Here is a 23,151-nt window from a genome sequence, read left to right as displayed (position 1 = left end):
TATTTCTGAGGGTAGACCGTAAATATCGACAAATCTGCGGCCACACTGCAATCATAATAATATTTTCATATATCAATACCTGAATTTGATAAACAACTAACTGAATGCACAAAACACACCGTCTGACGGAGAGCCAGTACATGGAGGTTGAGGGCTTGCTGCAGGTAAATAGTTTTTACCACTTGCAACCGCTCTAGCGGCTACGTTTTCTGTGTGTTATGGTTGCTACAACGCCCTTACTTTTTCCCCGTCGCCGTCGTCTCCACCCACTCGCAAAAACACACACATACAAACACAAATTTCTGCCTGCCCACGGAAAGCAGGCTATGGACATGCCCAGTAGTCGGGAGCACGACCAGGAAATCGGAGAAATCGAGCCGGAGCCATCATGCCGACTGAGCCGGTATAATGTAACGAACCTGTACGATGGGCCCGTTTCGGGACCGGGACCTGGGTTTGGACTAGCAGCGGGACCGGGACGTCAGCGTTGCTACACAATGCCCCACGTTCCCCCGCCTGCGCCGCCCTCCACACCTACGCTGCTGACAAGCGCCAACAGCAACAATAGCAATAGCAATGGAAATTGCAGCTCCAGCTCGCCCACCTGCTCGGCCGGTCTCACGGCCGACAATCAACTCAATCATTTTATCTATGTAAAAAACGGTAAGAACCTGCGTCGAGAGTCGCGCTGCGTCGACTCTGAACTGTCCAAGCTCTTCAACGTTGTGTCCATTACGAATCGCCTCACGGCCATCAAGAATCGTTCAAAGCAACTGCAGCTGGCGGATCGCGGCATCATTAATGCATCGCGAACCATATCTAAGCTGCATGGAGCGACGGCGACAGCGACGAAAATCTTCAAGATTCACCGCGATCCCAAGGATTTCCTGCGTGAAACGGACGAAGATTCTGTGTCGGCGCCGGAGTACGATGAGGAGGAGGAGGACACGCGGTTCCGTTTCTTCAGACGAACACGGCACTCCCGCCGACACTCGTACACCCGCATGGAGCGCAAATTCGCCAGGTTCGAGCATCACGAGCGCATGGAGACCATTGTCGACAGCTTTGACGCGGCCATGAGCTTCAACGATGCTGACACCTGAGAGGCAACGAAAGCATCAGCGGCGAGCTCCATCAGAGGCACGCTCTTGGCAGAGATGGTTGGCCAACCAATGTGATGAATGTGAATTTTAACTAAATTATTTGTATTACTACATACTACTATTATTACGATTATTATTACCGAACTGTTCTCTCCATACACTTAGTTCCCTTCTACGCCGATTGCCGTCGCGTCCTTGCGACTCTGAGTCCCATTCCGACTCAGACTGAGGACGCAGCGCAGGGCAGAGCATTTAGTTTAGCTTAGTTTTTACGCCTCTGGGGCGGAGCAAGAGTAGCCGGACGGCTGCACTCGTATTGTGCTTCAAAAACAAAAACAGAACGATTCCAATAAAAGCACAAAATGTGTTGCATGTATTTGAGAAGAGAAGAATTAACTGCTGTTTGGATGTTTCTTGCGGGAGTCCCCGAATTTTGCGGGACTTTTTCTTAGGTGAAATAGACGTCCATGTGTCTACTTCTATGTACATACGTTCATCTACAAAGTTCTCGGAGAACCGATCTGCGCTTTGAAAGCGTAAACAATAACATAACTAACAATAAAATTTAGGGGGGCTTAATTCGAGTAATATCCAATATTCAGACGCGCTCGGTAAAGAAGTTGGCCATCAGGTTCTCCTCCAGCTGCGTGGGATCTGTGACGGGCATGCGGCACACGCGGTCGTGGCAAATGTAAACTGTGGTCTTGCCATTGACCATCTTGAATTTCTTCTGCACCCGCTGATTGCATGCATCATCGGGATGGAGGGGGTCCACGTGCAAGATGATCATGCCTGGTATGAAAAACTTTCGACAGATTTCCACAAAACGCTTGGTATCTTCCGAGTCGGGCCCCACCACAGCCACCAGATCCAGTCCGTTCTCGTGCAGCAGCAGAGCCGACAGCATTTCGGGCAGAGCATGACCAAAGGGCGCAACGTCGGCAAAGAAATTCATCAACTTGGCGGCTCGCTGAAGGTAGGTCTCCTCATCGTAGTAGTGCGAGAGAAGTGTCAAATTGCGGGCGGAGACGCTGTTGCCGCAGGGCTCAGCACCGTCATCACCCTCCTTTAGCCGAACAATCACATTAGGGGCATTCTGTTGGGAGAAGAAGTAGGCACCATTCTGCTCGTCCCAGAAGAGTTTATCCTGGGTCTCCTGCAGCTCTTTGGCCCAGCGCAAGGCACTGAGGTCCAGTGAGGCCTTGTAATAGTCGAGGAGACCCTTGATGAGGAAGGCATAGTCATCCAAGAAGCCATCGATTTGTGATCTGAAAAGTTGGGAATATTTATCTATGGCATATCTATGCATCGTTTGGTGAAGAACCTACTCATTCTTCTCTAGGGTTGGATCCCCCACAGCCACTCCATAGCACGATCGCAGAAGCAGCTTTTGTTCCGGATCATACATCTCCTTACGCAGAAAGTCTACGAGTTCTTTGGCGGCTCTGATGTACTCCTCTCTTTTGACTGTGCCACAGTTGGCCAATTTGGAGAGACCAGACAACATAAGGCCATTCCATGCGCAGATAATCTTTGTATCCAGATGTGGTCGTGGACGCTGATCCCGCAGAACATGCAGTATGTCGTTTGCCGTCTCCAGTAATTTGACAAGTTTCTCCGGCTGCAGGTCAAAGTTGGAGCAGGTTTCCTCATCCGATCCGCGCACAATGAGTATATTCTTCCCGGTGAGATGGCCATGTGGATCACTGTAGGTCGGGACGTTGCCCTTCGGCTTGAGCCCGTAATGAAAGGCATAGATCTCAAAGGCGCGCTTCGGCAAGACATCATCGAAACGCTTGGCCTGGTCCTTGAAGGCCGCTTCAATTTCGTCCCAGGTCCAGGCATAAAAAGCTCCCTCAACCTTGACGGTGTCCTTGTGATCCGGTAATGAGTCGGCATCCTCGCCGGCATAGAATCCACCCAGGGGATGACGTAGGTCCTTCATTATATACTTGTAGATCTTGTCTGCATAGGTCAGAAAGGTTGCGCTCCTTGTCAGCTTGTAGGCATTGGAATAGGCCGCCATCAGTTGTCCCTGGTCATACAACATCTTCTCGAAGTGCACGTTGTGCCAATCGGCAGTTGTGGCATAGCGCGCAAAGCCCCCAAATATGTGATCATTAATCCCGCCGCGACCAATGTGATCTAGTGTTTGCAGAACAATGTCCAACACGGATACATCCTTGCTCACCAGATAGGCATGGAAGAGGAAATTAAGGCGAGGCACCTCGGGAAACTTTGGCTCCGTGCCGAACCCGCCGTTCGTTCGGTCAAACCGCCGCTTGTGGACACCGATAGCTTCAGCTAGCTTGGCGCCGGCGCTGCCAGGCTCGAAAGCAGCCTCTGCAACAGCGGATGCGTCTTCGTTTTGCTTTAAAGCATTGAGAATGCTGGAGCCTGACTCAATGAGTCTTTGACGATTCGTCTGCCATTGCTGGGCTATGGCCAGAAGAACAGTTTTGAATGAAGGCATGCCATAGCGGCCTGTTGGGGGGAAATAGGTCCCAGCGGTAAGGGGAGCCAAGTCGGGTGTCAGCCAGATGCTCATGGGCCAGCCACCGCCGCCCTTGGTCATTTGGAGGAATGTCATATAGATCTTGTCAATATCGGGACGCTCCTCTCGATCCACTTTGATGTTCACAAAATGTTCATTCATAACAGCAGCTGTCTCGAGATTCTCAAACGATTCGTGCTCCATGACATGGCACCAGTGACAGGTTGAGTAGCCCACGGACAGAAAGATCAACTTATTTTCGGTGCGGGCACGTTCAAAGGCCTCCTCGCCCCAGGGATACCTACGATGGATTGGTTTGTTTATTCCACAGCTCAATATATTATTTGTTTAGTTTACTCACCAGTCCACTGGATTATAAGCATGTTGCAAAAGGTATGGAGATTTGGAAGAAACTAATCGATTGCCTGGAGCCTTCGGAGCCTGCGCGTCAGTTTCCCCTCCACTGGCCATTCCACGGTAATTTTGGCTTACTCCCCAACTATTTGACAATAAATTGAGACTTGAACGTGATTTACAAACTATAGTTTTGTGTGTTCCCCTTACTCGATAGGACTACGCCAAGTGCGATGGAACAGGCTCGGTGGCGTCTGGGGCGCTACGCCTGCTGCGAGTGACGAAAATACGTGAAGGTTCCTTGCCGCTTTCAAATTACTTCGTATCCAGAGATGGAGTGTTTTGCTTCTGAACATATCAAATTGATGTTGGTGGGTATATCAAAGCGCCTTCTTTTCACTGGGCCGATAAAAGTGCAACGTGTGCAAACGCGTCGAAGCTGGGACTAACTATGGCAATGTTTTTATTTTATTTTGCATATCAGCTGTGTGACTAGGGCTGGCGGCAGCGCTGTAATCACATTTGCATAGGGCTGGCGACACATCGTTATTAGTGCAAAGCTACAGTTAAAGTTAAAGCATTGAAACCAAATATAAGGCAAAGAAATCTATTTAGGCTGCGTAGTCGAACTGGTAGCAAAAGAGCAACAGCGCAGCAGAATTATACTTTGAACGTATTGCGCGCTGCTCTGCATCAGCTGTGTGTGTTGAAAAACTTAATTTTCACACAAATGGTGAAAACATAATTCATCTTTGCCTTTAATTCTGGTGTTATATGACCATTGGGTGTGTATATATATATATATATATATTTATACAGAATATATTATAATCAATTTAGTCTAACTACAGCCAGAATTCATACACCTTTGCCTTGATTTTTGGGATCTTCCAATCCCACGCTAGTATAGTTATAGTACCCTTATCTATGGCAGTCGTATTGGGTGTTAATTAACTGATCTGAACAAATCTATTGTGCAAAGAAAGTCTAAAATATACTCCAAATTGAAACCAACGGAAATGTAAACAAGTTTGGCATCCCTGGTTGCACAAAAAATCGCACAAAGAAATCGAGCAGCATTGTCTCTCAACATGCCGCAGATTGAGCAACATTCTGAATACCCTGGAGAAATGGATGTTATAGATTTGAGGAAGTGTTTGTCATCTCAGGCTCCAAAGAATGCAGAAACTATTCAGCCTCTGTTTTTAAGCTAATTCAACGATATTTTTCTACTAATTGTCTTCTTATAGAGGCCAAGAATAGGTATCGGGATCGAGATAAGACACTCAACATATGACAAATGCCCATACTCCGGCTGACAAGCTACAAGTAAGAGATGACGTTACTTTCCATACTCACTTACGTTGCTTGTTTTCTGTTGATATTTTTTGTTTAAACCTTGTTTTAAGATATAATACAATAAAGAGGAGAATTTAAAATTAGCTAATCGTGTAGAAAATTTATTCATCAATGGCTTAAAATTATATAGGCAGAGCTAAGGGTCTTAGTTAGTCAGCATTATTCAACGACATATCAAATAATAACAATAGCAATAAACTATTTTTCTCTTACGTTTTATGTGTTGGACCTTTTTCGCTAAAACCTTTTTTCAGGCAAAATTCAAGCAAAAGCAAGTATTAAGAATAAGCCAGTTAAGTAGAAAATTTATTCCCTAATCGGATAAAATTATGTGGGCATGGCTAAATGTTCTATCTAGCTAGTAATATTCGCCGGCATATCAAAAACGGGGAATTTGTAAGATGGAACATTAGATCGTCAGTATATTTACGGTATATTTTGAAAATAAGTCGTATATTTCGGTATTTTTCTGAGGGACGGGCGGTATATTGTATCGATCAGCGGTCACACTGGCCTGCCGACAACAACATAACTTTTTCTATTTAAAACTGTCCAAAATCAAATAAAATAAAGTATAATGTGCTGAAAAAGAGAAACAAGATCTACTTGTCATAGGTGTTAATAAAAAATCAGTCATTCAAAAGCAGCAACCAAGTTTGTTATCTAGAATAGTTCATATTAAATAAATCAAAATCATCAACTCGGCTGTGGCAAACGGTTAGAGTTGTATAACACGGTCGGGCCCAAAGACAGAAGCAGCAGCAGCAGCAGAAACGTGAAAAGAACTTTGTGTGTTTTTGAATAGAAGCAGGCTAATACCATGGGGCTTGAGATGGACAGCAAAAATTCAAATTCAGCGGTGACGGGAGATGCAGCGTCTGCAACAACAAAAACCAACAAGGCCAAGGAGAACAGCAATTTGGCCGGCAGTAAAAAGAATCAGAGCCAGAACTTGGTCAATGGCAATGGCACTGCTGCCGATGGCCCCGCAACGAAGAAGAAAGGTGCGTTCAACTTCACCCTCCCCCGCCCTACCCTATCCTCCATGGAAACTACCTCAATATTATTGCTGCAAAATCGAATCACATAACATTTTTAACATTACGTAATGGGTTTTTTCTCCCTATCATGCCCGGCGCCCGTTCTCTCTGTCTCTGTCTCTAGCTCTAGCTATTCGCTACTCCCCCATTCCATTCCCCCTCGCGATAGGCTGCAGGAACCGCGTGCGTTACAATTGCAGTGTAAATGTGTGTTGGATTCGAAGTTACAATATTTAATTTCGTTCGTTTGCCGTCTGTGTCTTCGTGCCCGCGTATGTGCATGTGTTTCTTGGCATGGCAACGGCAACGCACATGTTGTTCACCCGATCCCCACTGTTCATTAACCCCTGGCACTGGGACTGCGACTGGGAGGAGGAGGATTTCTTGTTGAGTTTAACCTACAATTAACACGTGCTAGCTGCCCCAACTGCATGCAACAAAACACAAATTACTCGACAATTATGTAAATCATGTTTTCTACAAAATTTCGACGCATCGCATCGCCCTATCTCTTACCGCACTCTTGCCTGCTCCCTGCCCCTGCCCCTGCCCTCTTCTCGCTCTTCTCTCTTTCCACCAACGCGTCGCGAGAGGTGTTTTCCTTACCCGCTCTCCGTGTTTACTTTCCACTCTTGCTTTCCCTCAGCTCAGTTCGTTTCCGTGCTGTAATCTCATAGGCCGGTGTCGAAATTAGCATTGCTCTGGTGAAAATCGAAGGAGATCGAGTTCGTTTACCGTCTGGTCTGGGACTCTTCGAAATCGAAATCAAATCCGATCCCGAACCCGAACCCGGCCGGCCCCTTTGGCCTTATCAGCGGCGTGCTTTTTCTTGTTTGTTTTTCTGTCTTTTGTTTCATGCACTGCACACTCAAGCCCACTCACACACGTGCACCATCAGATACAGGCAGACACAGTGAGCGGCACCAGTAAACGAACATGCTGTTATGTAAATCTGAGAGACAAAAGAGTCCAGCCTGGGGCTTAGCCTTAACAAAGTCGCTCGAACACTGTCAAAAGTTCAAAATGGTTTGGTTTTGAGCACGCCACTCCTACCCTACCGAATTGGACCCCAATTCTATATCCGCCATTTAAATGACAATACTGACCAGAACCCCATTCAATCTCCAGGCAAGAAGAACCGCAACAAAAGCCCACCCGTATCCACAGATGAAGACGCTCTGAGCAATGGACATGTCGAGGAGAAGAAACCCGAAGGAGATGGTGACGCCGATGCCGAAGCCGACGCCAATGCAAATGTGGTGGCAGTCAAGGACGAAAAGGCGGAGGGCGGCGATGGGGCTGAGGTTGCCGAGCTCGATACGGAGGACATTGACCTGGACGCCCTGCACGATGCGGGTATTCACGTGAACATCAGCTGTCCCGGTTCAGAGCTATTGACCGTGCAGCTGTCCAGCATGGAGTTGGTCCAGGAGATCCATCAACTGCTAATGGATCGCGAGGAGTCGTGCCACAGGACCTGTTTCTCCCTGCAGCTGGACAACGTGACGCTCGACAATTTCGCCGAGCTGAAAACGATCGAACAGCTAGAGTCAGGCTCCACCATCAAAGTGGTCGAAGAGCCGTACACCATGCGAGAGGCACGCATCCATGTGCGTCATGTGCGCGATCTGCTGAAGAATTTGGATCCCGCTGATGCATATAATGGCATTGAATGCACCTCGCTGACCTACTTGAATACGATCACGCAGGGCGATCTCTTGGACAAGAAGAAGACGCGCCCCGACTCTGTCGACTGCACACCGCCGGACTATGTGACCCCCGGAGTGTTTGAGCCGCCACTGCTGCCCCTTCATCCGAACTTCAAGAACGCAAAAGGGCCGCAGGCCCTGAAGGTGCTCACCACGTCCGCGTGGAATCCGCCGCCTGGTCCCCGCAAGTTGCACGGCGATCTCATGTATCTGTACGTCATCACCATGGAGGAGAAGCGCTATCACATCTCCGCCTGCTCCAGGGGCTTCTTCATAAATCAGTCCACGGACGACACCTTCAACCCAAAGCCAGACAATCCGAGCTATCTGAGTCACTCGCTCATCGATCTGCTATCCCACATATCGCCCTCGTTCCGACGTGCCTTCCAGGCCATCCAGAAGCGTCGCACACTGCGACATGCCTTCGAGAGGGTGGCCACACCCTACCAGGTGTACCAGTGGGCGTCCCCCATTCTGGAGCACACCGTAGACGCCATACGTGCTGAGGATGCCTTTAGCTCAAAGTTGGGGTAAGTGGCGCCGCATTTAACCAACCAAACTGACCCTTTAATCACAGTCTTGGCGGTGGTCTTTCGTTTGTTTCATGCAGTTACGAGGAGCACATACCCGGCCAGACACGTGACTGGAACGAGGAGTTGCAGACAACGCGTGAACTTCCTCGCAAGACACTGCCAGAGCGCTTGCTTCGCGAGCGCGCCATATTCAAAGTCCACGGGGACTTTGTCACTGCCGCAACCAGGGGAGCCATGGCCGTCATTGATGGCAATGTGCTGGCCATCAATCCCGGGGAGGACTCCAAGATGCAGATGTTCATTTGGAACAATATTTTCTTCTCTCTCGGCTTCGATGTGAGGGACCACTACAAGGAGTTGGGCGGTGACTACGCCGCCTATGTGGCACCGCGCTATGACCTCCATGGTGTGAGGGTATACAATGCTGTGGATGTGGAGGGACTGTACACCCTGGGCACGGTGGTGATTGACTATCGCGGCTACAGAGTGACTGCCCAGTCCATAATCCCGGGCATCCTAGAGCGCGAGCAAGAGCAGAGCGTTGTCTACGGATCTATAGACTTTGGCAAGACTGTTCTGAGCCATCCCAAGTATTTGGAGCTGCTGCGGCAGGCGGGCAAGCATCTGAAAATCCTGCCCCATTCCGTTTACAACGAGCGCGATGAGCCTGTCGAGCTCTGCTCTTCGGTGGAGTGCAAGGGCATCATTGGCAACGATGGCAGACACTATATTCTCGATCTGTTGCGCACTTTCCCGCCAGATGTCAACTTCTTGAAGCTGCAGGAAGTCAAGCTCAGCACGGAGCTTGTTGAAATGGGCTATCCCATCGAGCATCGCCATAAGTTGTGCTGCCTCAGGCAGGAGCTGCTGGAGGCCTTCGTTGAGGATCGGTACGTGAACTTCATTCGGATCGCTGCCGTGCATCTGCAGCAGCTCAATGCGAAGAAGCCCGAGGAAACACAGTCGGAGGAGAAGAAACAATTGCCTGCCATAGAAGAGGCCGATAAAGAGAACAAAGAGAATCTAAATGTAAATGAAACTCCCAATGACAAGGAGAACGAGAAAGAGAAGGAAACTCCTGTCGAAACAAAGAACGCCGAGGCGATGGTCAATGCCATACGGGAAGCCCAGTCGAATGTGGCCACCTCCAACGAAATTCAGGCTGCCGAGGTGGTTAAGCAGGCATGTGCCGCTGTTGGCTCGATGAAGGAAAAGGAATTCGACTTTCGCTTCAATCCTGACGTCTTCTCTCCGGGCATACGCCACGTTGATGGGGAAGAGGGCACCTCCGGGTCGGTGGCCAAGCAAAAGCTGCTCGTTCAGGATGCCGCCGAGTTCCTTGTGGTCAAACAGATACCGGCCTTTGTCAAGGAGCACTTGTCCCACTCCTCGCCCCCTATTGATGGCCAGAATCTGACAGAGTCTCTTCACAGTTACGGCATCAATGTTCGGTATCTGGGCAAGGTGATCAAAACGCTGGGCCAGATGCCTCGCATGGACTACCTGTACCGCATTGCCGTTATGGAGCTAATTGTGAGGGCAACCAAACACATTTACTACACCTACATGCAGAGCACCGACCCCATGCATCTGTCCGTCGCCATCAGTCACTTTCTGAATTGTTTGCTGACCAATGGCCCGATCAATCCTGTCGTCAGCAACGATGAGATGCACAAGAAGCGTGGTGGCAACGGTGGCAAGCACAACAAGCACAAGTCCTCCAAGGGCGGCAAGGGACAACAGCAGCCGGCGATCAACCAGAATGGTGGCAGCACAACATCCTCCTCCAGCTCCGCAAACGCCTACGACTGGACCCTGGTCACACCGCGTTCGCTGTGGCAGCAGATACGCAAGGAATCGAAGGCCTACTGGGACTGGGATCTCGACTGCGACTGCATGGAGAGTGCTATGAATAAGTTTGGCATCATGAGAATTTGCCTTCTGCGAGCCTTCTGTCTGAAGGTGGGAATTCAGGTGCTCCTGCGCGAGTACAACTTTGATTCCAAGCACAAGCCCACATTCGGCGACGATGACATCGTCAATGTGTTCCCGGTGGTGAAGCACATAAGCCCAAGGGCATCCGATGCCTACAATTTCTACACCACGGGCCAGGCCAAGATACAGCAGGGTCTGTTCAAGGAAGGCTACGAGCTGATCAGCGAAGCTCTTAATCTCCTCAACAATGTCTTTGGCGCTATGCACCAGGAGAACGGCTCATGTCTGAGGATGCTGGCCCGTCTCAGCTATCTGCTGGGCGATGCCCAAGATGCCTTGGCCATTCAGCAGCGTGCGGTTATCATGAGTGAGCGCGTAAATGGCATTGACAATCCATCGACCATTTTAGAATACGTAAGCAATCAAGTCCCGTCCCAGATCATATTCTTCATTCAGTTAATTGAAACAATTGTTGCAGGCTCACCTATCGCTCTATTCGTTTGCCAACGGACATGTGGGTATGTCCCTGAAACTTTTGTACAGAGCCCGCTACCTGTTGGTGCTGACTTGCGGTGAAGATCATCCGGAGGTGGCTCTGATTGATGTAAGCATTGAATGAACGTGAATTGAACGCGGGGTCTTAAGCTTTGGTTTCTTCTTTTGATTTCAGAGCAACATCAGTTTGATCCTGCATGCGCTGGGAGAGTATGAGCTGTCGCTTCGCTTCATCGAGCACGCCTTGAAATTGAATTTGAAATACTTTGGCAACAAGGCAATGCATGTGGCAGTCAGCTATCATTTGATGGCTCGCACACAGTCGTGCATGGGCGACTTCCGCTCAGCGTTGAACAATGAGAAGGAGACTTACTCCATTTACAAGTCACAGGTAAGGCGTACCCCGGGAGCGAGGCAGCGGGAAATGGCATACAATTGTGTTTTTCTCCTTTCGTTTAGCTTGGTGAGAAGCATGAAAAGACACGGGACTCGGCCGAATGTCTACGCCTGTTGACCCAGCAAGCTGTGCTCCTGCAGCGCAAGATGAACGATATCTATTCCAATGGCAAGCTGACTAGCGACCTGCCGCCCATACACATTACTCCGCCCTCGATGGGCTCAGTGTTGGAGATGCTGAACACAATCAATGGCATACTGTTCGTGCAAATTAGGTAAATCTTGTACCTAAGTAAAGGATAATAATTCTGATCTAGTTCGCTAACGTTTTGCCTTTTTCGTAACACAGCCAAAGGGACATTGTTAAGGTGCGCAGCGAGATTGAGAAGCATATGAAAGCCAATATCGACGTGAACGAGGCGATCAAATCCATGGTGGCTGCTGCCAATAACAATGGAGAATCTGAGGTTTTGGCCCCACAGGACAATAATAAGGAGCAGGCAGCGACCGACCAGAAGCTTACAAATGGCGATAAAGTGGCCGTATCAAGTTGAACACTCCACAAGCAAACAACAACCGCTCCAACAAAGTCACAAAATCGTATCGTATCGTATTGCCAAACGTATTTTGGGACTCTGCTAAATTACAACATCAAAGTTTGAACAAACTGAAACGTCAACCAGCATGTTAAACAAAAAATAACATAAATGTCACACACATCGCATCGCATAGTAATACATTACATATAGATCGGATATAACCCTTAATGCGGTATATGCCAATAAAATATTTTAGACTTAGTCAAGCAAACTATCAGTCACTACCCCCCAAGCATCATCGTTATCCAAACCAGCTGTGAGACAGATAGTTGTCTCTTGTTTTTAAACACACATTGTTTGTTTAACCATTTGAGAAGCCATCAAATGCCTTTTATAGTTTATAATAATTGCTAATTGATTGAACACATCCTACTATATTGCATTCATTGTTTTCCGTTAGAATCAGCTTCACATCGAGTGCATGAAATGCACCAATTTACCATAGCGTAACCATATGGTGTTGCGCTTAATTGGCAAAAAGAGACCAGAGAATTATTGAATGAGTACGTTTTTGTTATACAACTATCATATGGATATATATATATACATATATATATCAGAACATTATATTACTTATAATGCATACACGTTTGCTGACCTCCTTGCTGTGTCAAGGACTTGCAGAACATTAATCATATGAACAAAATGGTTTTTTTTATTATTAAAATGATCCAAAAAATGATCAATAAAACTTAAGAAGCTGCCAAGCCAAAGCCGTTTGTCGTATTTGTGGATGTCTTCACGGGAACAAATTCTGTTCAATTCTGGAATGGCGGTGCATCAACAAACATACATACATACATATGTATATCGAAATGTACATATGTATAGTAAATGCAGAAATGTATTTATAAAAACTTAAACATAAGACTAAACCTCTACTTCCGTTTCCTGCACTTGTTGCGTCCTTTTCGGCGTCTGCCAGGAGTTTTTCCTGGAGATTTGCCATTTTTCGAAGCGGCAGTCTGCGGCTGCTGCTGTTGCTGCTGACTCTTGGGCGTGACTCCAGCAGCAGCTCCAGCGTTGGCACCTGCACTCGACGCGGCACTGTTTTGTTTGCTTATTCGATTGGCAGCACTTTGGCCACTAACCTTCTTCGAGGGCAACAGATGCTGGCTGACCAGCTCGCCGAGAACGCCCTGATGGGCCAGCATGGAGAGGAAGGTGCATATGAATTTATCGTAATTATGAGTCCGACGACTGGCATCCACTTTGAACATGTGTCGGCGATCGTTCTCGTCCGCCAAATTCTGCTCGTTGATAGCAATTTCTGTGTCGAGGTTCTTGAGCAATAATTGAAGATCCTTTGCAGTGAAGGCGCTTGGTTCTAGAAGTGTGGTGGGTGTGTCCGGGCGCTGCTGATCACCGTTTCCCGATTCGCCTTGCTCGTCAGCTTTCAGTAGTTTCTGCAGTGTCCCTGAGACGATCGCCTGATTGGTGCGTAGCATTTTCAATTTATGAGTTATTGCAATCCGTCTGTCGGGCACAACGGCCATCAGATTGAAGCGTATGTCCTGTTCGCCCGTGGCGATACCCAATCTTTCCGCCATCACACGACGAAACTTATCCGTCCAGTCTTCATGGTCTTCCCATCCGCCATGGTTCATGGGATACGGCTTCAAGCCGTCTAGTTCAAACAGTTGACCACTAATAGGCACAAAGCTGACAAAGTGAAAGGCTTCGCCAGTGAAACGACAGCTGGCGACACCAGCGCCAGTTCGCTCTAGGCGACGTCGTGCCTGCGGTATGGCATGCGAGTTGTGTGCGCACGCCAACTCCGGGGTGTTGCCTATAGCTAATCCCTTGTTCTCCGGGCTCATGCCTTTGGTGTGGACCTTGAGGCGACTCAGCGTGTCACCCAGCTGCAAATTGTTCTCGTTGCAGTTCAAAAGGACGGAAAGCAGAGCATGGGTGGCACAACTATTGGGCACAACCTGCTGGGCAAAGAAAATGCTGGATATGGCTTCTTCGTCCTTAACGAAGATCTCAGCGGTAGTTTCCACTATTTTCCGGCGTGCACGCCGCTCTTCGATCCAGCGAAAGAGAAAAATGAAACCGTAAGGGCTTTCAATCGGCTTCTGGAGGTCATACACCTCCTCCACCTGAACATCGTGACCTGAAATCGAAAGAACATTAATATCGTGGCATGAGAGTCAGCCATTACTAATTACAGCCAAAGTCCTCTAGTAGCAGGGTGAAGAGGCCAGGATCGGACTCCAGTTCCAGCCAACCGTCCGCCAGTTGGGCCATTGGCATGGTGGTAGCTCCCGTAGCCGATGCCAGCAAAGAATTGTTGAAAATGCTATTTGCTGCAGTCGTACTCGCACTGGCCGTACCAGGACCGCCTGCTGCGACGTTCATTGTAAGAAGCCGCCCCAAATACTTTTGCTAAAATGCTATTGATGGCGTTTACGAAACCGATTAACGGTTGAAAAGGAATTCCGAACAAATTGTTGCTATTTGCGGCAGTATTTTGTATAAAATGTTGTTGTCTTTTTGTTTGGTTTTAGAGATGTGCCAAAATCGTATCGAAGAGAAGAGTTATAGTTTTGCGATAGAAACCCAGTCGATAGTAAGATAGAGATGTGAACAAAAAATCAATTGGAAGATCTGGCAGCCCTATTCATCGTTCATAGTCAGCTGTTATCACGTAACTGGAACAGCCATACTAACTTTTTTCTCAAACTTTTGCTAAATATACAAAATTTTCCCATAGAGAAATGGTTCGTCCCACGGTTATTGGTTTGGCCAAGCGTGTGCCGCTCATACAGTTCCGCAAAGGAGGATTGGGTGCGGCCGCGGCCGGTGCACAGACTGCAAATAAGCAGGCAAGTTCAAAGCCAGCAGCAGGCAAAAAGGTTAACTTTTTAAGCCCATTTACTAGAAAACCAACTGTGTTGTAGTATAAAAACATTGGAGCACACTAATTTGCTGTTTTTCCAGCTGGCTGGAGGTCCTGCCATAGAGGATTGGGAGCTCCCGGCACGCTTTGCACGCAAACCCATAGACCCACTCGAAGCGGAGTACATCAACAACGGCGGCATACCAAACTAAAACTGCAACGCGGGCTCGGAGAAAATGTCTTATTTATAAAAAAAACTTGTCTTGAATCACCAATCTTGACTGATTGAGTCAACAAAGTGTCACATCTTTAGAGTAAAAAAATAGTTGTCTTAAACCTACTACTAAATTCTTGAAGAAGAAAATATAGTCACAGTCATATAATAAAACAATGCCTGCCACCCGTCTGGCCCAGAACTTTGCTGAGCCAGACGAGTGCGGTCTTCTGTTTTCTGGAGTCGACGTGCCTGCAGGACATGGAATTGAGCGATGTGATCTTCGCCAAGTCTGAAAGATGCCTTCAGCAATCTTCAACTATGCCAACAAAATGGCCAAGACTTCGGCTCTGAGGGGCTGCATTGGCATTACAGCGGCTTCTGGTAGTAGATAATTAGACTGTGCCCATCTACAATATCCTTGTTAGACTTTATGCAGTAATTTTATATCGACAAATTTGCGGTCTTGCTCTTATTTTCTTGCCACCATGTCTAGCTCACACACCTTGCAAGTTTTATGTTTTTCATAACACGCTTTAAGACGCGTTATGGACTCACCCTCTTGTCGAATGCACCAAGGTAGAAATCGTGTAGAATTGCTATTTAGAGCCATGTCCTAGGCCACATCGAATAGAAAAGCATCGAATTACTGATCGTTTGCCCTAAAAATCTATGTCAAAAAGTGGATAACGGCGCTAAGACTGTCGCCTCCATAAACATAAACATTTTGGTAATTACATACAAATGTAGTTAATATGAAGAAAATGTGTAGTTAGCGCATAGTTACCATGTAAAGAAATTAATTAAGTGGAAATTTTTGTCCGCTTTGGCTTAGACCTTATTTTACAAACAAACCAACAAAGATGAGAACTTCCAAATGACCAGTCTTGTAGGAAATTTATTTAATAATCGAATAAAATTATGAGTTTAGAGCTGAGGGTCCTAATTATCTAGAAAAATACAACCGAATATCAAAAACGGCGAATATGATGGAGTTTGAATCCAAATATAAGTCAGTATATTTACAGTATATCTCGAAATTTGTGACGTTTTTTTCTGAGGGTCAGACCATAGACAAGATCGACAAGTCCGCGGTCACACTGCATTAGCTTTTTCCCGTGAAGAAGACGTTGCCGCGCCAGCCAATTGTTTGTTTTGCCCCCCGCTCATTTTCCCCCGCCCCGCGTGCCGTTGACCGTCGCGAACAAAGAGTGGAAAATTTCCAATTCAGCAGAAAAATCCTTTGTTGTTTCCAAGTATCTAGTGCAAGGAAAACCGAAAGAACTTCTGCGACTGCCAAGAAAAGAACGTCTTTTCTGGCCCCAAATTCTGATTGTTTCGGATTTGATTTTTTTTGGATGGGTGTGAAGCGTAGTATGCAAGAGAACTGCTGCAACAAGGACTGCCTGGGTCTCCGAAAGCGTGTCTGTGGTCTCCATCAAACCTTCAAGTGGCTGCACCAGACCCCCGCTCTGCACGAGTACCTGATCTCCGCCAGTTCGGTTGCTGCAAACACAGGCAAGGCGAGCGAGCCCAGAGCAACAACAGTCTAAAGTCCACCTAAGACCAAAGCAATCAAACCAAACGAATATAAACCGACAATATTAGCTAAAGTAGATAGTAAATTCAATCAAAATTCAACCTAACCGCACAAAGAAAAACACAAACAGAAACAACAACAGAACAACAAAAATAGAAAATACAATTAAACCGCTACGAGCTTTTGCCGACATCTTTGACCTTGTTTTGGTTACAAGTGCACTTCGCTGCTTGCAACCCGCTCGGCACCCTGCTTGGCAACCGAAGCAGTTTTCAACTTCCTCGTGAAAACAGCCCGAAAGCCACAATGAGCTTGCTCTTGCGTCGCAATTCGAGCCAGCTGCGTCTGCTGCTGGCATCTGGAACCAAAATCACGCGCCTCGCCTCGACTGATAGCAGCAATGTAGGTGAACCGTCGTCTGCCCCAGCAGTCCCCCCCACAGCTGTGAAGAAGAGCAAGCACCGCCAAGCCCCACCAGCTGTGCCCGATGCCGAGATAAAGAAATCGGTCTTCATCTCACAGTCGAATGACATTTTCACCAACCTGGCCCTAGAGGACTGGCTGTACAAGAACTTTGACTTTGGCCACCATCACGTCCTACTGCTGTGGGCCAACGATCCGTGTGTGGTCATTGGCCGTCACCAGAATCCGTTTACCGAAGCGAACGTATCCAAGCTAGTGGAGCGTGGCATCACCCTGGCCCGTCGCAACAGCGGGGGCGGTGCTGTTTACCACGATCGTGGCAATCTCAATTGCACCTTCTTCACTCCCAGAGAGCGGTATGATCGCAAGTACAATTTGAATATCGTAACAAGAGCGTTGTTCCGCGAGTGGGCCATCAAGGCGGAGATCAATGAGCGTGACGACATCGTGATAAGGAACAAGAAGGTAAGAAGGGGGAAGCTGAGCTTCTTATCAGCCACTCATCCCTAGTTGACCTTGCACTGACGTCAGCACACCACCTCTACGTACGGCTGTACCCGTATATTGATACCCGTATATATTAATACTTTTTTGCCCGCTTACAGATTTCTGGAACAGCCGCCAAGCTGGGACGCCCAAACTCCTATCACCACTGCACCATTCTGGCCAGCGCCAACAAGCTGCATCTGGGGGAATCTCTGGTCAAGGAGCCAGCCAACTACATCAGTCGTGCCACAGCCTCAGTGCCTTCTCCTATACGCAATCTGGTCGATGTAAATCCCAATGTGAATGTCTCGCAGCTGCTCTCCGCGGTCGGATACGAATATCTTAGGACGGTGGCCACAACTTTGGAGGATGGCGGAAGCGCACAGACAATGCAGCAGCGCGGCTTCCAGCTGATCAATCCCACAGAGAAATGGTTCCCTGGCATCGAAGAGCTGCGGTCCAACTATAGCTCTTGGGATTGGGTCATTGGAAAGACACCGAAGTTCACCGTCGAAAAGGAACTCGAACTGAAGGGCGACGAACAGGGCATGAAGCTCAAGCTGACCGTAGAAGTGGAGGCCGTGAGTGCAATACTTTGTTAACCTATATCCCCCCCTTTAATTGTACTCTTCCGCCCAGGGCTTGATGAAAGAAATCGGCATTAAGCTGCCGCACAGCGAGGAGACTGTCCCCGTGGTTACTCCCCTCCAGGGCAAGGCCTACAACGAGCAGAACTTGACTGGCATTATGGGCGCCCTGAAGCTCGTGACTGCATCGAATGTCCAGCAGGCAATGAACGGCTCCGGATGATTGAAGCTTTCTTAGCGAAACAAAAAACAAACAAACCATTACTTAGTCCAACTAATCCGCCTAACATAGATGTAGTATATCCACGATACCATATTACTAACCTAGTTTACAACTAATATACAAACCCTTAAACAACTAACTTTTGTTATCCACGTTTTGTATACAAAGAACTGCAATAAATTGTTTCTATATAAATGTTTAGAAACCCCAGCAAGAACAAGCACCAGGGAGGACACTGTCAACCGATAATTTAATTGCTACAAACAGCAACACAAATAAATACCTAAAAGCCCGTGTCCGTGTAATCCCAGGTGTGGACATCTTTCTCGAAGCGTATCATGCGCTCATGGTACTGGCCAAAGAAGAAGCCTTCCGTTTGATACAGCATGTACATGCGATATTCCGCCTCGCTCATGAATCTTTGCTCATACGAATCTCTGCAGTATTTGGGAAAATCATCCATAAATTTATATGATCCGCTAACGTCATAGTCGCAGGGCAAGTGCGCCTGATCGAACGTGAATGTATATTTCGGCAGATCTGTCCTGGCTCGCTTAATTCGCTTAATGCTGACGACGGGTGGCGGAGCACTAGCAGAACGGGCATCGGATGAAGATGGAGGCCTTCTGCTGGTGGAGTTTGTCTTCTGGTCGAGTGCATTGTGGGTGGAGTTCCTGGAAGAGTTTTTGCCTGCTATCTCCTGGTAGTTTTGAACAATGGAGATACTCTTGGCATCGCTGCATGGCAATTGAAACTGCAATTTCAAGATGAGATGAGCTGAGATGAGGATTGTTTGGCAGAATCTCTTACCAATAGGAATAGGTGTACAATTAGCGTCACCGATATTAAATGCAATATGATCTTCATATTATTCATTGAACAATAAACAATGTGGTTCGTGGAGTGTGAGTGAATAAATAGTGGCAACAAAATCAGTGCCAACCATATAATGATTTGTAAATGTTAATATAAAAATTAATTTTATAAATTTTTTAAGGCACTTTCAATTGACACATTTTTTTGTACGATTATTACAGATTATACATACATGCATATACATAAATCGGGACTCGCGAAATACTCTTTGTGCAGGGGATACGAAAAGAAGGGGATAACAATCGCATTTTGCGAGCCCCATTAGATAAATCATAATACTCCAATAAATATTAGTAAAGGAGTAAAGGACCAAACACAATAGATAAAAACTTTAAAAAATTGCACTTTAAAATAATAGGACGAAGGTGGAATCCACTCGGGGAGGGGAGCCGAGCTATATATGAACGGTTTGCACCAAATCGGGCAGGTTTTGGTAGTCGGGATCGCGGGTGAAGAACTCCATTAGATAGGAAAAGGTTGGTCGGTCCTTGGGATGCTCCTTCCAGCAGCTTAGCATTGCTGCATAGATATAGGCAGGGCAGAGATCGGGCTGGGGCAAACGCTCTCCACTGTCCACCAGCTTGATGGCATCCACATTCGAGATCTCGCCAAAGGGAGGTGCTCCCAAAGCAAACATCTCCCAGATGGTCACGCCGAACGACCACACGTCACTGGCATGCGAGAAGACGCCCAGATTGAAGCTCTCCGGGGCGTACCAACGTATCGGCCACCGACCCCCCTGTGTGAACTGGTACTCAGTGCTGCCGGGCCTCAGGGAGCGCGACATTCCAAAGTCACTGATCTTCGCCTGCTGGCGAGCGGTCAGCAGAATATTCCTGGCAGCAAGATCACGGTGTACAAAATGCTGAGATTCCAGATAATGCATGCCTGGAAAGAGAGTTAAACTGAGAACTGTCCTACGACCTAGTCGAGACTTTGCACATACCGCAAGCAATCTGAGATGCCCACAGCTTTAGCTCTGTGTTGGCCGTGATCTCTGCGCTGTGATCGAGTATGTACTGGAGCATGGAGCCCAGGGGAGCCAGCTCCTGAACCATCATCAGCGTATCCCCCTTCGATATGCCAATGAGACGCACAATACAGTTGTGCTCTAGGCGCATCATCACAGAGGCTTCGCGCAGAAACTCCTGCTTGTTGCTGTGCTCATCGCACAGCATTTTGATGGCCACCTCCTGGCGGGACGACTCCATGGAACCGCCGCCCTCACCGCTTTTCTTCACTAGCCAGCCCCGATGCACAGAGCCGAATTCCCCGTGTCCGATTTCATTCTCCACCAGTAGATTCTCTTTGTCGATGAAAAATCTCAGCTTTGCCGCCTCCAAAGCGGCTGAAGTGGGCGTGGTTGGAGTTTCACTGCACTTCCGTTGCAGGTAGCCAGCCATTTCGCTCTCCGTGGAGCCGGTAGAGATGAGGGAATTGAGGCGCGTCGCCGCCGGTGGCAGGGGCTTGATCGGTTGATCCAACAGCCAGACCACATCCTCGGTTTGCTGATACCCAGTGACGTTCCACTGGCCGGCACGCTCCCGCTCAATAGCCACATCGCTCTTGGTGAAATACTCAACTTCTGCTTCAGTCTTTTGGGCAATTGGAGGCAAGTCAATCTCAATTGGCGTATTGTTCCTGGGGACATTGTACAGCTCTCCGTCGGCTGCTGCTCCTGTTCCACCTGCATCCACATTGAAGTTGGAAAACTCCGTCGAGAACGATAGACTTTTGAGCATTGGAGCAGCTGCCTGGAGTTCCTGCTCCCGCTCCGTCTTGGCCAGCGATCCGCTTACACTGCTCTCGGACTCGGATCGTTTGTTCTTGGATTTGCTCTTGCGCAGGCTGTTCATGTCGAACAGAGCCTTTCTGGGGCTCGTCAGGCGCAGAGTGTTGAACACGGAGCTGCTGTTCTCCTTTTGCTTCTTCTTCGCGATGGACAAGGCGGGGACATGCTGATTGGTCGAAGGAGTAGGCGGCGTCACTGGTGGCGTCGTCCTGTGCTTCACGGTAGAACGTGGTATGGTGGCAAATGAGGGAACCTCCGGCTTCGGCTTGGGCGGCACGGCATACTTAAGGCTAACCGGCAGGCCATACGAGAAGCGCATGAAGTTGGCTATCAGATGCTCCAGGCTGGGCCAGTAGGGACCGTCATCGATGAACACGAATTTCGGCTGGAAGGCAGTGTTTGGGTTTGGAATTTTGTTCAATAAATTGCTGGATATCATCACTCACCTCATCAGACTGCACTTTGACACCGTTCGTGTAGAGATAAGCCTGCGATATGCGAAAGTTTTTCACCACCTGATCGCTGAGAAGGGTCAATACCAAGCCAGACGCCGCCGGGGACTCGGAATAGCGCACAAGGAAACAGCCAGAGGTGTCGACACCGGGCTGCTTGGCCAACAGTTCCTTGGCATATTGCGTAAGTATGGCCACGGCCTCATCTCTCGTCTGCGTGCCATGATACCACTGCTCTCTGGTGGTGCTTGCAGGCGGCAGCTTGTAGTTGAGCAGAAATTGCTCGACGGTTGATTGTCCAGCTTCTTTGGCCAGATCGAAGGGAAACTCGCCAGAGCTGGTGCGCGGCAGCAGGGGAGCTTCGGCCAGCAACAGTTCCCGGACAGCCTCCAGATTGCCGTGCTTGGCTGCCTCGTGCAGCGGTACGAATCCGTTCTCTATGTTTCTGCCCTGGACATTGGCCTGGGCAGAGATCAGGGTGCGTATGAAACTGGCCGGCTTGTTCCGAGCCGCATACTGTGTGGGATAGAAGCAAGTATTAGCAGGCAAATCACCTCAAGATCAATACCAAGTTCAAACACTCACATGCAACGGCTGGCATCCGAAGGAGTCTGAGCTATTGACCTGTACTTTCGCGTCCAGCAACAGTTTCAGGATGTCCTCATCACAGTGCAGCGCAGCCAGATGGAGGGCCGTCTGCCCATGCTGATTCTTGGCATCGAAGTTGCGGTAGCCACACTTGAGCAGCTCAAAGACCACTTTGCTCTCGTTCTTGCTGGTGGCACGGTGCAGTAGATTTGTCATGCCATGCCTGCGTGTGTTGTGCGGCGGCGGATCACGAATCAGCGGAACCGTCAGCTTCGTGGGCAGACCATTCGCCCCCTGCTGATAGTAGTCCACCAAAGTCTCCAGCCCGTGGAGTATCTTTGTCTGCATCTCATCGTCGATAGAGAAGAAGGCATCCTCCCCATGGCGTCGCACCTGATAATGGCACACCTCCTCCTGGCAGAGTATGCTCAGAACAAAATCGCCAGCTGCTGTGCTGCTCTCCCTCACCAGAAATGTACCATCCTCGTAACCTGCCGTGGGTGGGGGACAATCAATTGAAATTACCATTCATTAGGCTTCATTCACCACGCCCACGTCCCTCTTTTCGGACTCTGAAACACACAAATTATTGTATCTCTACTTACCTTGTCTCAACAGATCATCAGCTGCCTCGCGAGATAAATTTGCGTGAAACCATTTCATGTGATCATCGCGACTCATTGTATGGCCATCTAATTGGTATCCTTTTTTAGATTAAACAGATTAGAAAATCTGTTTTAACTTCCTTTTTGTTCATGAATTGTGACGACCCTCAGAAATATACCAAAATATACCGTCTCATTTGCAAGATTATTCCGTAAATATACTGACGAATTCAAGTTCTATTTTACGAACTTAGCCCACTTGAGCCCCCTCTATTTAAATAGTTCAACGACTTCAGGTAAATGGCGGAAAATATTAACGATTGTAAATTCTTCTTGTAGACACATGCCATCTTTAATCTGAACTAAAAAAAAACCACGATATCTTTCACCTGAACTGCGCTAACATTATTAAATTTTCATTATTTTCGGTGGATAATTGAAATACCCCCTTGGTTTAAAATAGGTTAATCGTTCTCCGTCAAGGATTGGAAACCATATTGCTAAAT

The 23,151-nt window shown here is 48.0% G+C and overlaps 8 protein-coding genes across 13 annotated transcripts; 5 read left to right on the top strand and 3 right to left on the bottom strand.

The window, feature by feature from the left end:
• Positions 1-15: 15 nt before the first annotated feature.
• LOC108160315 lies at positions 16-1,487 on the top strand. 2 transcript variants are annotated; one of them, XM_017294239.2, is made up of 2 exons: positions 16-164; positions 324-1,487. In XM_017294239.2, exons 1-2 carry the CDS (start codon positions 105-107, stop codon positions 1,101-1,103), a joined length of 840 nt encoding a protein of 279 aa, XP_017149728.1. In that variant the 5' UTR covers positions 16-104; the 3' UTR covers positions 1,104-1,487. The 2 variants fall into 2 exon arrangements, with proteins under 2 accessions (XP_017149728.1, XP_017149727.1); XM_017294238.2 differs by having other exon boundaries at positions 321-1,487.
• LOC108160314 (spermatogenesis-associated protein 20) lies at positions 1,448-4,441 on the bottom strand. Of its 2 annotated transcripts, XM_017294235.2 has the most exons (4): positions 4,162-4,441; positions 3,959-4,096; positions 2,432-3,898; positions 1,448-2,371 (listed from the first exon to the last, which is right to left on the bottom strand). In XM_017294235.2, the coding sequence occupies exons 1-4, from the start codon at positions 4,305-4,307 to the stop codon at positions 1,702-1,704; spliced, it is 2,421 nt and encodes an 806-aa protein (XP_017149724.1). In that variant the 5' UTR covers positions 4,308-4,441; the 3' UTR covers positions 1,448-1,701. The 2 variants fall into 2 exon arrangements, with proteins under 2 accessions (XP_017149724.1, XP_017149726.1); XM_017294237.2 differs by lacking the exon at positions 4,162-4,441 and having other exon boundaries at positions 3,959-4,155.
• Positions 4,442-5,813: 1,372 nt separating this feature from the next.
• On the top strand, positions 5,814-12,218 carry LOC117188346 (protein clueless). 2 transcript variants are annotated; one of them, XM_033392059.1, is made up of 7 exons: positions 5,814-6,314; positions 7,479-8,589; positions 8,637-10,941; positions 11,006-11,131; positions 11,198-11,413; positions 11,482-11,693; positions 11,768-12,218. In XM_033392059.1, the coding sequence occupies exons 1-7, from the start codon at positions 6,131-6,133 to the stop codon at positions 11,970-11,972; spliced, it is 4,359 nt and encodes a 1,452-aa protein (XP_033247950.1). In that variant the 5' UTR covers positions 5,814-6,130; the 3' UTR covers positions 11,973-12,218. The 2 variants fall into 2 exon arrangements, with proteins under 2 accessions (XP_033247950.1, XP_033247951.1); XM_033392060.1 differs by having other exon boundaries at positions 6,131-6,314; positions 8,670-10,941.
• A 92-nt stretch (positions 12,219-12,310) lies between these two features.
• On the bottom strand, positions 12,311-14,536 carry LOC108159446 (ubiquitin carboxyl-terminal hydrolase calypso). The gene is made up of 2 exons (XM_017292736.2): positions 14,189-14,536; positions 12,311-14,133 (listed from the first exon to the last, which is right to left on the bottom strand). Exons 1-2 carry the CDS (start codon positions 14,376-14,378, stop codon positions 12,896-12,898), a joined length of 1,428 nt encoding a protein of 475 aa, XP_017148225.1. The 5' UTR covers positions 14,379-14,536; the 3' UTR covers positions 12,311-12,895.
• A 68-nt stretch (positions 14,537-14,604) lies between these two features.
• LOC108159447 lies at positions 14,605-15,249 on the top strand. 3 transcript variants are annotated; one of them, XM_017292738.2, is made up of 3 exons: positions 14,605-14,667; positions 14,734-14,875; positions 14,961-15,249. In XM_017292738.2, the coding sequence occupies exons 2-3, from the start codon at positions 14,738-14,740 to the stop codon at positions 15,069-15,071; spliced, it is 249 nt and encodes an 82-aa protein (XP_017148227.1). In that variant the 5' UTR covers positions 14,605-14,667; positions 14,734-14,737; the 3' UTR covers positions 15,072-15,249. The 3 variants fall into 3 exon arrangements, with proteins under 3 accessions (XP_017148227.1, XP_017148226.1, XP_017148228.1); XM_017292737.2 differs by having other exon boundaries at positions 14,651-14,875; XM_017292739.2 differs by having other exon boundaries at positions 14,653-14,845.
• A 919-nt stretch (positions 15,250-16,168) lies between these two features.
• On the top strand, positions 16,169-16,764 carry LOC108159862. The gene has a single exon (XM_017293463.2). The coding sequence runs from the start codon at positions 16,432-16,434 to the stop codon at positions 16,624-16,626; it is 195 nt and encodes a 64-aa protein (XP_017148952.1). The 5' UTR covers positions 16,169-16,431; the 3' UTR covers positions 16,627-16,764.
• A 125-nt stretch (positions 16,765-16,889) lies between these two features.
• On the top strand, positions 16,890-18,527 carry LOC108159861 (lipoyltransferase 1, mitochondrial). Its single transcript, XM_017293460.2, has 3 exons — positions 16,890-17,501; positions 17,642-18,103; positions 18,162-18,527. Exons 1-3 carry the CDS (start codon positions 16,920-16,922, stop codon positions 18,330-18,332), a joined length of 1,215 nt encoding a protein of 404 aa, XP_017148949.1. The 5' UTR covers positions 16,890-16,919; the 3' UTR covers positions 18,333-18,527.
• A 38-nt stretch (positions 18,528-18,565) lies between these two features.
• On the bottom strand, positions 18,566-22,837 carry LOC108159860 (tyrosine-protein kinase Shark). The gene is made up of 6 exons (XM_017293459.2): positions 22,646-22,837; positions 22,038-22,531; positions 21,447-21,968; positions 20,155-21,385; positions 19,143-20,096; positions 18,566-19,086 (listed from the first exon to the last, which is right to left on the bottom strand). The coding sequence occupies exons 1-5, from the start codon at positions 22,719-22,721 to the stop codon at positions 19,603-19,605; spliced, it is 2,817 nt and encodes a 938-aa protein (XP_017148948.1). The 5' UTR covers positions 22,722-22,837; the 3' UTR covers positions 18,566-19,086; positions 19,143-19,602.
• Between the last annotated feature and the right edge of the window lie 314 nt (positions 22,838-23,151).

The sequence above is a fragment of the Drosophila miranda genome, chromosome 3, assembly GCF_003369915.1.
Source record: "Drosophila miranda strain MSH22 chromosome 3, D.miranda_PacBio2.1, whole genome shotgun sequence".
NCBI classification, from domain to species: domain Eukaryota; kingdom Metazoa; phylum Arthropoda; class Insecta; order Diptera; family Drosophilidae; genus Drosophila; species Drosophila miranda.
This window is presented reverse-complemented; position numbering and strand designations above follow the sequence as displayed.